General features: G+C 45.7%; 4 protein-coding genes across 4 annotated transcripts; 3 read left to right on the plus strand and 1 right to left on the minus strand.

The window, feature by feature from the left end:
- Nucleotides 1-640: 640 nt before the first annotated feature.
- JR316_0009498 (60S ribosomal protein L14) lies at nt 641-1,512 on the plus strand (the record flags this gene model as incomplete). Its single annotated transcript, XM_047895200.1, has 4 exons — nt 641-765; nt 808-887; nt 1,081-1,151; nt 1,213-1,512. 4 exons carry the CDS (start codon nt 641-643, stop codon nt 1,510-1,512), a joined length of 576 nt encoding a protein of 191 aa, XP_047744919.1.
- A 2,912-nt stretch (nt 1,513-4,424) lies between these two features.
- Nucleotides 4,425-5,921, plus strand: JR316_0009499 (Aldo-keto reductase str7; the record flags this gene model as incomplete). Its single annotated transcript, XM_047895201.1, has 9 exons — nt 4,425-4,544; nt 4,609-4,694; nt 4,750-4,906; nt 4,962-4,988; nt 5,045-5,076; nt 5,145-5,364; nt 5,421-5,470; nt 5,536-5,692; nt 5,763-5,921. The coding sequence occupies 9 exons, from the start codon at nt 4,425-4,427 to the stop codon at nt 5,919-5,921; spliced, it is 1,008 nt and encodes a 335-aa protein (XP_047744920.1).
- A 96-nt stretch (nt 5,922-6,017) lies between these two features.
- Nucleotides 6,018-6,452, minus strand: JR316_0009500 (uncharacterized protein; the record flags this gene model as incomplete). The annotated part of the gene is made up of 2 exons (XM_047895202.1): nt 6,018-6,183; nt 6,238-6,452. The coding sequence occupies 2 exons, from the start codon at nt 6,450-6,452 to the stop codon at nt 6,018-6,020; spliced, it is 381 nt and encodes a 126-aa protein (XP_047744921.1).
- Nucleotides 6,453-10,297: 3,845 nt separating this feature from the next.
- Nucleotides 10,298-10,816, plus strand: JR316_0009501 (uncharacterized protein; the record flags this gene model as incomplete). Its single annotated transcript, XM_047895203.1, has 3 exons — nt 10,298-10,469; nt 10,525-10,568; nt 10,640-10,816. The coding sequence occupies 3 exons, from the start codon at nt 10,298-10,300 to the stop codon at nt 10,814-10,816; spliced, it is 393 nt and encodes a 130-aa protein (XP_047744922.1).
- Between the last annotated feature and the right edge of the window lie 1,283 nt (nt 10,817-12,099).

Genomic DNA, 12,099 nt, shown 5'->3' on the forward strand with positions numbered 1-12,099 from the left:
ACATTGTTGCTACATCTAGAAAATATAATACACACAATTTCGTTGGCAAAGTGTGCTTGTGGAATGACATCAGCTTGATTACGTGGTCCCAAAATCTCAACCGTGACGGGCACGGTTGAATTTTGACCGTGCTGGATTTTGCCTCCCGTGGGATAGCAGCGAAATAAGTGGGGGATGGAGTAGAAGAAGGGTAGTTGCACATTCCCATCGGCACGGCTTTTATAATGTCAGACCCCCGTATAGCAGATAGTGTTCGCGTGAACAGATATATATCTGTTCAGTTTTCGACTTGCCAATGTCAAGTCAACAAGCATCAAGATCGAGAACCATCAAAGATGGTACATGTAAGCCTGTTAAAAAGGACCTACTGAATCCGAAAGAGATCAACCGCAAGGGCAAAACAGAAGGTTCCCTAAGATCTGTTCTCCTCTTTCCTTAGATCTTGGGCCTCAAGTAAGTACCGGCAAAAGACGAGAAGAACCAGACTGGTGAATTCGAACAGGGAACTATTAAAAGCTTGTACGCAACATTTTTAACGCCATGCACAATTGCGAGTATTAGAAGACTATCAGATGATTGACGACGGAAAACACACGGGAAAAAAGTGCAGATACATGTCGTCCCATGAGGCCTTCCAAGAATGCCAAGGGCGTTAGAACCAAATAACACCACACAGACCGGCAACTTCTGCCACAATCAACACAACGCCCGCAACGACGTCAAGACACCCTCCTCAACACCCTCAAGCCCACAATCACGATGTCGGTGCGTCCAATTTCCTCCCAAAACATTGCTGTATCGCCGTAGGATGCTCCAGGCCAAGTCGAATGGGAAAAATCGGGCTGGATGGGCTGGATGGGGGATTTGTGAATCGGATGAGCCTTTAGGTGCCGTATGAGGGACGAGGAGATGGCTGGCAGCTTTCGGCGGCGGCGACGAATAGTTTTCATGTATGTGAAGCTTTTCTGATTTACCTTAATTTTCTTCCAGGAATCCAACTTCAAACGTTTCGTTGAGGTCGGGCGAGGCACGTCTCAGCTTTCTTGCTACTTTATTCCACCAACTCATTCATACATCCAGTTGTCCTCCTCAAGGCGGGTCCTTCCGCTGGCCGCATTGCGGTTGTTACTGAGATTATTGACCACAACCGGGTGCGACATGACTTCGTTTGCGAGTATTTCGTCGAAACAGATTTCTAACCTCATTTTGTAGGCCATGATCGACGGCCCCACCACTGATGTCCCTCGCCAGTCATACCCTTTCAAGCACCTTACCCTCACCCCTCTTGCCCTCACGAAACTTCCCCGCGCTGCCGGCTCCGGTGTCGTGAAAAAACAACTTGAAAAGGAGGCCACAGTCGAGAAGTGGCTCAACTCCACCTGGGCTAAGAAGCGCGCCGCCGTCGAGAAGAGACGGACGCTCAACGACTTTGGCCGCTTCTCCGTTATGCTTGCGAAGAAGCAGCGAACTGACGTGGTCAGGAAGGCCCTCGTCAAGGCTAGAAAGGCATAGGCGGGTTTGGGATGACTCTTTGACGGTCGGACGTACGCAGCTTTTCATTACCACTCAAAATGATTATTGTATTGTTTTGCTGGCTTCTTGTTGTTCATGTAAGGGTGGAAAGAGCAAGCAACTTTCATCTTTCATTCCCGCGTTCTTGTGTGGGTCAGATCTGGTACGCCATTGTTACCATATCTCATCAACACACACTGCTCCTCTTTAGTCAGCGGTCTTGCTGTGAAATGTGGCTGATATTCTCCTCCACCCCCCTCCCTCAACTTCGCGAACACCGCCATTGATTCTGCGACCGACAGGTGGCATTATTGCGCCTGTTCCTCCGCCTTCATTGCGCTAGTCTGACCGCTTGCCAATTTCTGCCACTGGCATGTCTGCCATCGCCGTTTTTAAAAGGTTACCGGTTAAGTTCTGCGTAATTTGGTTATGTTTCGCGACCCAAGCCGTTCTTCGATGACCTTGTAGTCATCTGGTATATGTGCCTTCAGGGAGTAGCAGCTTGGGCTACTCCTGACATCTGTCTCCCGCTCGTCTGAGCTGCCCTGCCTACAAGGTATCGGATGGTTCCCTATCACAATCTTTCTTTGGCTGCGGGTAGAGGTGTTTTATAGTGCCACGGTCATCTATTATCGTTGTCATCTCTGACACCGCCCCATCAGTGTGACGTCGACCAGTACATGGTGTTCACTTGGACGCAGCGCCACAGTCATGAGAAGGAAGAGGTATAATGTTCAATACTTTTGTTCGAAAGTCTCGCGCTTGTCGAGCTGACTGATCAGGGTCTGAAACAGGGTGCCGTCTCCGCCTTAAATTTGTGCCCTGTTGACCAACCGAGACCCCAGGACTACCAACAGCTAACAATTTCCTTTGAACGACTACCATATAAATGGGCGAAGACGAGGTTTACGATTCGAAAACGATGGCTCCTGTTCTCCCGTTTGAGACCATCGACATTATTTTGGAATATGCATGCGCCATCTGCGACCCTCCCACGTTATCTTCTGTTGCACTCGCCTCACATCTCTTTCGCATTTACGCAAATAAGGCACGCTTTTTCTCGCTAGTACCTTGTCGCGACATACATATACAACGCGCAACCTCGAGAATCCATACGTTGGCCGATATTATCAGGAGTGGCCTTTCCTTTCCATCTTTGCCGGGAATCAATCGGTTTGCTGTATCATTCTCCTTGAGTATGACAGGCAACTACGAGTATGTCATGCCTGCTCTCCAAGACGGCACCCTGGCGTACGTCTTGGACCAACTGTTTCGAGAAGATCTTCCATATTCCATTTCATCCAAAGCGATTACTGGTCACTCCATTTCCCTCAACATCAGACGTTGGTTTAGAAACAAGCTTGGAACTGAAAACGACTATCCAACAGATGATTCGAATAGCAGCCTCGATTTCCGAAAAATGGATTGTGTTCTATTACAATCCCTGAAGAACCTTATCCTTATTCCTACTCTTCGCTGCGTAACTCTGAAATCGACTATAAATGTACCAGAAGACCTTTTCAGTGGTTCGAGAATACAACACCTTCACCTTCGAAATTTTGCACCAGATACACATACGGTATCGCAAGGGGATCCGGAAATGTCCTCTCCCTCTCTCTCCATTCCGTTAATTTCCCTGGATATAGATGATTCTGTATTACTCGATGGGCAAGGGGAGATAATCGAGCCAGATAATATTAAGATCAGCATCATATCTTCAGGTAATTTAGCATGTCTGACGCGCTTTACCATTCAAATTGACAGATTTGGGACCTTGACCTGGCTACCAAAAATCCTCAGTCTGATGCCAGCACTGCAAGAACTCGCTCTTCAAACGAGATTCCAACATGGTGAGTTAATGTTTTGTGGATTGGTCACCCTTACGCGTAAAATACCTGACGTTATTGTCGAGTCAGCGAACGAACACTTTAGCATCCCATTTAGTCAGCTCGGGAAGCTGCGATCTATATCCATCACTAGCAGTAGTGGGAGCACCACCAATTTGACAACCCGGTCAATTTCTCATGATATACCATCCCATGTCAATGAGCTCGCTATCATATTTAACATGTTCTATACCAGCATGCCTTCTCGAGACACCATCAGGGAAGTCCTGGATGAAATGCGCCTCGATGTTTTGGACCATCATTTTGTACACCCATCTTTCGACGCCATTGAATCGCTCACAGTTAGATTGAAGGTCAAAATATCCGGGGACTTCGATCACTCATTTAGAGCTGCCCTACACCCAGTTGACAACTCGCCATGGGGGGAATATATGGCCTGTCAACTTCAGCAAATGCGGCAGAAGTACGGAAGCAGACTAAAAGTCTTTGTGACTACAGAGGCAACCGAACATGTACCGTTGTAGTATATCATATGGTAGATTGGAAGCAAACACTGTCGTATAATATGTCAATGGATTCCATTGTTCCACAGAACTAATGTATTAACGGATTGGAATGACATTGCTTTGTGTTACTTGGAGAGGGCACTGGAAAATGTCAGTGCAATGTCATACTTACTTAACAATCTGAAACCTTCCGAACAGTAAGTACTCCCCGTCGGGCTCCCCGATGGACTATCTATAATCTTCTGTAAATACATTTTTAGCCTTTGGAACCAGTCGATTATTCAGGATTTCACTCCAATGCTTACGAATATACGTAGCAAGTTTATTACTCATCTAAAACTCGTTCATATGAGTGCCCTCTCCAACCGCTGTGGCGATACTGTTTACACAATTTGCGAAGTAACGGAAAACATCTATGCTGGTGAAGAAGCACGTGTACGCACATATCCTATTAGATGAGACAGACTCCGAATCACGACTTCTTCGTTCCACCGTGGACTCCAAAGTCCATTTATAAGGTGTAGCAATTTGCCGGTGGGTCTCTTTTGTTGTTGCCAAAATGCCCATGCATCTACCTACTCGAAAGATTGGTGAAGATAATGTTTCAGCGATTGGCTTTGGTCTTGCAGGTCTGTCCGGATTTTACGGTCCGAAGGCGGATGACGAGGAACGTTTCAAGGTGAAGAATTCTCTTTTTTATTCTTCATCAAAGAGCAAAGAGATTGACGCCATGCATGGCCTAGATCCTCGACACTGCTCTAGAGATGGGATGCACGAACTGGGATACAGCCGCTTTTTATGGCGATAATGAGGAATTGGTAGGCAAATGGTGTGCAACTCCACTCATCCATAGATATATTTTATTGAATGACTGTTGAAAAAAGGTTCAAGAGAACTGGAAAAAGAGATAAAATATTTCTGGCAACGAAATTTGGAATTACACCCGATGGTCCGAACGGAAAGGCAGAACATGTACGCACGGCTATTGAAGACAACCTGAAGAGACTCGGAATCGATACGATAGACCTGTATTATGTACATGTGAGTATTGCCCAAACTCCCAATTTCCAGTATGTCCTGCCTACTTCTCCTCAAGCGCGTGGACCAAACTACCCCTATCGAGGTACATTTTATAGCTCTCGTCTTTTTCATCTACAAATAATTATTTGATGGCCACAGATTACGGTCAGAGCAATGGCAGAGCTCGTCAAGTAAGCTTTCCTAGACCTCCTCTGTACTCTTCGTCATGTCACTGAACCTTTTAATCCACCCCGTCAAGGGAAGGAAAAGTTCGCTATCTCGGCCTGTCAGAAGTATCAGCAACAACCCTTCGCCGCGCACACGCCATACATCCCATCTCTGCTGTCCAGATCGAGTATTCTCCCTTTTTTCTGGACATGGAAGATGAGACAATAGGACTTTTGAAGGCATGTCGAGAGCTAGGTATTGCCGTGGTCGCGTATTCGCCCCTCGGCAGGGGAGTTCTCACTGGAGCAATTGTACGCGACCATTACGAGCCCTATGTAATGTGGTTCTGATTTAGTTTTCTGAACAGAAATCCAATGACGATTTTGACGAGGGAGACTGGAGGAAGCATATCCCAAAGTAATCATGAATATATACATCTGATGATCCGTACATTCTGACCTTGATATGAATACATGTTTTAGGTATAGCAACGCCAATTTTGCCAACATCCTCAAGCTAGCTGCCGGGCTCGAAGAAATTGGAAAGAAATACAATGCGACAGCTGGGCAAATAGCACTCGCATGGATTCTTGCACAAGGCGAAGACATCATCCCTATCCCTGGAACGAAGAAGATCAAGGTCAGTGACATCATATTGTTGCATATACCTTGTCAAATTTAAATTGGCCGAGGGCCTAATTTGACCACAGTACCTCCAAGAGAATATTGAGGCCGTCCATATCCGACTTTCTGCTGACGATGTGTCGTCAGTCAGAGCTCTGGCTACCACACTCGCTCCCACTATTGTTGGGGATCGATCGAGGACGATGCACTGGCTGTTCGCAGATACGCCCGAGCTACCGGTGTAGATTTAGCCTGAATTGAAGATCTGTACTAAATGACTCCGTAGAACATTCTGCGTAAATATGCTTTTATCATGTATTTCCGGTTGATATCTTTCTACTTCAGATACTGCAACGGATAGCACAAGAGATAAGACAGCCTGCAAATGCGCCGGATTCACCGTCTTGGTAGTTAGAAGGATCATACTGAGAGCATTCTCTCCCCACACAAGACAGATATCCCCCACTGCACCCCTGTGCAGCCGATTCCTCCCTAATCATTGGTTGGCTGAGAAGATGGAGCATTCAATCGGACGGTTTATATTAGACGGAAAATCATTACCTTGAATTCTGCCCGCTCTGTACAACACAAAGCTTCTGTGCATTGGACCATCCGAATACATCAGGGTTGGCAGCGTTGTACGCTTTTGCCATCGTTTTGCATGATGCGTCGAGTGCGTTTTGGAACTCATTGGCAACGGCTGGAGAGGCCGTTCCCAGCAGACCTTTGTATAAGATAATAGAGGTAACAATAATGACTGTGCGGAAAGCTGCCATTGGAGTTGATTGAAGCGAAAAGTATTTGGTATTTGAACAAAATGCTCCTGTTGTTGTGGGGTATCTTTCTCAATACCGTGAGTTTATAAAGCTTTGGACGAGAAATAGTTTTCTTAATTAATTTTGGATATTGTCACTGCTTGCAGAGTTTCACATGCCAGAAGCCGGGATTTAGAGCTAGATCATGGACTATGTGCCTCGCAAACGACGTGACCTACCTTTCCGGACGCTAGAGGTATATTTTGATTGTTCTACCATGACGTGTTAGATGTGTTAACACCAAATGTCTCTGGGACGTGAGGCCGAAATCTGCTAGGTCGCACAGTTTTAGTATTTCGATGACCAGAATGGTAATAGAAATGGCAGAAGTACTACTGTAGCATGCCGCGGGAGAAGAATCCGAGTATACCTTAAGCGTTTGACCCAATGGCATCAGGCATAGTTGCGCGTTTTGGCGGGAAGAAGTGACTAAGTCCGTATCCGATTAAGAAAAATATTTCTTGTTCAAAGGTTTTTAAACTCACGCCGCACGGTATTAAGGAAGACATCCCACAGTCACAAACAGCCTTCCGTTCAAAACCCAAACACTTTTCACTTCAATCAACTCCAATGGCAGTTTTCCGCACGACCATCATCGCCACCGCCATTGTATTGGGCACAGCACTTCTGGGAACTGCCTCTCCAGCCATTTCCGATCCATCCCAACACGCACTCGCCGAATGCTGCAAAATATGACACGATTTTCCGTTGAAAAAGCGAACATTTAGAAGTAGCATTGTACTGACTAGATTCCGGCCTTTCCTTATACTGCAGTACTTACTTTTTGAATGTGTGAACATCCAGGTACCTGGTATTTAGTTAAATTTAGCACAGACCGTGGTAAATCTAAACTTGTGTTGTGGTCAGGTCGTGGTCAGGTCGTGGTTTTGATAAAAACCTACGGCTTACAAGTAGGTAATGATATAGGGAGGGTCCCTCTGAATATTTGCATACCTACGGCAGCCGTTTCAGTAGATAATTAAGCTTTTATTTATTCCAAAAAATCTGCCATTCTTCTGACTTTCTATCGGCCTATGCAGGGCAAAGCATAATGCTGGGAAATCCATCCTGCCGTGGATGTTTCCGGTACAATTACATTTTCCATTATGAAGCCAAAGAAGACGAGACAGATTGGAAATGAGAAAATATCAGGGAATCTGGGAAATAATCATGAGGGTTGTATAAAAGATAATTGGCCTTGGTTTATGTTGATGTCAGCCCTATGGTACTGTATTGCTATTACGAAAACTATTCCATATGTTAGTACAGACCAAGGCCCCAGTAGTAAGTACGACCACACCAAAGTGTGTTCACTGTTGTTCGACTCAGGGTGTATGCACTAAGAACTAAGTAGCACATTACGAAACCTAACACTAATGTACGTACTAAGGTTCTGGACTTGCTATTTTGGTACTGACCAAACCCAGATGACAGCCACTTCGCATTTTCAACGGAAAATCGTGTCATAGCAAAACGATGGCAAAAGCGTACAACGCTGCCAACCCTGATACATTTACGTGGTCCGAGGAGGATAAGCGTTGTGTCAGAGACTCAGACGTGCAGCATTCAAGGTGACTGTTCGTCATATTGTGAGATATCTTGCCCGAAGTGACACTCCATCATATCAGCCAACCACTGGTTAGAGAAGAGTCAGCTGCACAGGGATGCAGTGGGGGATACCTGTCGTGCGTGGGGAGAGAATGCTCCGATTTCGATCCTTCTGACTACCCTGGAGGTGGATCCGGTGCCTATCTTGGTTGTGTTCTCTCCTGTGCCTTCCGTTGCGCATTTTAATGTGGACAAATATGAAATATGGACTGGGCGTAGAAGGTAGAAAAGAAGATTTGCGCAGAGTGTTCCACCTTCATAAGACGTAGTCCAAAAAAAATAATATCAAATACTTATGACACGATTTTCCGTTGAAAATGCGAAGTGGCTGTCATCTGGGTTTGGTCAGTACCAAAATAGCAAGTCCAGAACCTTAGTACGTACATTAGTGTTAGGTTTCGTAATGTGCTACTTAGTTCTTAGTGCATACACCCTGAGTCGAACAACACACTTTGGTGTGGTCGTACTTACTACTGGGGCCTTGGTCTGTACTAACGTATGGAATAGTTTTCGTAATAGAAATACAGTACCATAGGGCTGACATCAACATAAACCAAGGCCAATTATCTTTTATACAACCCTCATGATTATTTCCCAGATTTCCTGATATTTTCTCATTTCCAATGTGTCTCGTCTTCTTTGGCTTCATAATGGAAAATGTAATTGTACCGGAAACATCCACGGCAGGATGGATTTCCCAGCATTATGCTTTGCCGTGCATAGGCCGATAGAAAGTCAGAAGAATGGTAGATTTTTTGGAATAAATAAAAGCTTAATTATCTACTGAAACGGCTGCCGTAGGTATGCAAATATTCAGAGGGACCCTCCCTATATCATTACCTACCTGTAAGGCGTAGGTTTTTATCAAAACCACGACCTGACCACGACCTGACCACGACACAAGTTTAGATTTACCACGGTCTGTGCTAAATTTAACTAAATACCAGGTACCTGGATGTTCACACATTCAAAAAGTAAGTACTGCAGTATAAGGAAAGGCCGGAATCTAGTCAGTACAATGCTACTTCTAAATGTTCGCTTTTTCAACGGAAAATCGTGTCATAAATACTTGACTTGAAGCATGGACGTGATACAGATAAAAGGAACGCCTCACTGCATAACCTTCTGATCGCTGTTCGTAAATACAGGTTCTGATATTAAGATTTTGCGTCATTGACCCTCATTGACCTCCTCATTCAGAATAAATACATTTAAAATGGATTTTATATCCCATATAACGAGGATCCTTTCAAAATCCCATCCTCTTATACAGAGCAGTAACAGGTCTACCTGATGGACACAAGTTGACTCTTCTCGAACAATACAAGTTCTCTGCTCGTTAAAGTTTTGAGAAGGCAATCTTTCATTCGGGTTCAAGGATCACTGTCAGGATTATGCTATTATACATACATACATTTACCTCAATTCTAAGCTTTGATGCAAATCACTTGGCTTGATATAAGGTGTTGCGTTTCGTAGACGAGACTGTGAGATGTGTTCACTCACAAAGCTAATGGACGCATGCGATTAGGATCTTCGTCAAGACAACGAATGATTCTCTCCTAATATGTTCTCGACGACCACTTTCTGAAGGCGCTGCGGACCAGCTCTGCAACAAAGCCTTCACTTGCATGCTGAGGTATGTGATATTGTGATATGAGCTTACCTCGACCTCGGTAGAAGCGGACTGCGGATCGGTTAGCGATTTACATTCTCCAAAGATGAAACTCGACAATGATGCATCCAATCCTAAACACTGCTCATCAGTGCACCCTCCATATTTTCTTCCTAAATATCCATTAACGTTTCCCAGTGGTCGATACAGTCTGCCTGCGGGTATAAGTGCGACAGGCCCGCTTGTAGGGCCAACAACCATATCTGGTATTTCAAAAGGGAGGTGGATCAGTGACGGCATATCGAGGCCGAAGGTTCACTTCAGATACATGTAAAATGCTTAGATGGTAAGATCTTGGTATCAACGCGGAAGTCCATCTACATATAGCAACAGCGAAATTGCAATCACACCAGCGTGGAGAATCAACCCTCTGGACAATCAACCCACACAGTCAGACAGCGTTCTACTCAAACGCATCGCCAAGAATGAGTTATTCAAGACTATAAAGAGAGACAAAAAACAACTCACAGCTTCATCCCACTGCAGCTAAACATCCTACCTTTCGTACCACACCACACACAAGATGTTCGCCAACTTCACCAAGCTTTTTGTCACTCTTGCCACTCTCGCAGTGGCTGCCTCTGCTTCTCCCGCCAAGCGCCAGGAAGATCTCGCCGACTGCACCTTCCTCCTCAAAGCCGATGGTCCCATTGACCAAACCGACCTCACCGCTATCGCCATCGAATTTAACTACGGTACGAGCCCACCTCCTACATGCTCCCACTTGCACTTCACTGACCTTTTCTACAGTCCTCGGCCGTTCTCTTGCTGTATCCACAGGCACCCCAGTCAACGTACGCCGCATCATTTACCCAATTTTCTTAAATCCATGTTGTCCGAATGCTGACAATGCATGTGTTTTCAGGGAGGAGCCGCTGAGATCATAACTGCTAGCTACGATAACGTCTTTAACGTCCACAAGACACTCTCTGCAGAGGGAAAAACCTCGGCTGAAACTGCCGCCGTTGTGGAGGGGTGGGTTGGCGAGACCAAGTTGGGTCTCTCCGCCAACTGGCTTGTCCAGGCTGCGGAGTGCGCTTAGAGAAGAATTGCTGTGTAGCTTGACATATTACACCAGTGTCGAGAAATATACCTAATTGAAATAAATCTAAATGTTTGCACGATGACAGGGAATAATAAAGAAATACCGCACACTTATTGAATAATGAGAGCCGTGCTCCCAAATCTTTAGAGACGTAGCCATTTGTACTCAACAGCTGCCTACACTGTTTTCTAGGTAGATATATGCGCATATATTAGAGGTCATTATGTTGCGTACCTTCAGAAAAATGCTCTAGGCATCGATCACCCCGCATTTTTGTGGAAGAGAAATAACTGACCGCCTTAGCAGAAGCATCACGTACCCACGCCCTACGAGCGCATGCAAGCTCGAGTATGTCGTGTCACAGGGTTCAATGGACAGGCCTACAGCCTGACAAAAACGTAGAAACATAAACACAGACTGAGACCAGAGGGGGGCAGCTCTGAAGGAAAGACAGACGGACGTGGAAGGACTAGCTAGCCATCAACAGTCGTTCATCCAGTACACCTTCCAGACATTTTGCAGCACTTGTTCTTTGTTAGTTAGAAGATTTCAATTAATAAAATAGAATGATCAGCGATACGCCCATTCCCCAATGGATCCAGCGATGTTTCAATGCTGTGGAGGACGCGGACGACGGGAAGGAGGAGGATAGTGGGATGGTGTGTACCTGCCTTTTTTTTCGAAGCCCGAATCGGTTACCGTGGGACGTTCTGCTTGGTCCGTGCGATCAAAACTGGAATCACGTGCCGCCATGAAAAAAGCGATTTAAGGAGGGTATACTCGACAGACTTTCTTTCCAGCCCTCCACTCCATTCATAATCACCGCGTATCTATACGCAGCATGGATGCAGAGCCAGATATCTCTTGTACTAGTCCACATTTTCTCCTGGGGTCCAGTGCAACGTCTGGAGTTCGCCGGCTGGGTCTCAATTTCAATCTCCGCTGCCTAAAACGGCCGCTGTGTCTATCATTGCTTGCTTCCTCCTTTCCAACCGCTTGGCTGTTAATTACGGCCCTGACTGTCCTGGGTTTTAAATCTGGTGCCTCTGTTTTTTCCTGATCCTGCACATCTCTGCTCTGGGCATTAGCTTGACACCAGTGACCACTGCGTCTCATCAGTCTCATAATGTCATTGGACTCTTTGAGACTCCTGGTGTCTTTGTTCAGGCTACTTGCGCCAGAGCTTAGCGCTTAGTATCTGGTCCAGAGTATTCAATGTTGCCTTTGATGACTATGGGAAATGTGGTCCTCGTCGCGACTCGGCAATGGTGGCGAAGCAT

Source organism: Psilocybe cubensis, chromosome 9 (assembly GCF_017499595.1).
Source record: "Psilocybe cubensis strain MGC-MH-2018 chromosome 9, whole genome shotgun sequence".
NCBI classification, from domain to species: domain Eukaryota; kingdom Fungi; phylum Basidiomycota; class Agaricomycetes; order Agaricales; family Agrocybaceae; genus Psilocybe; species Psilocybe cubensis.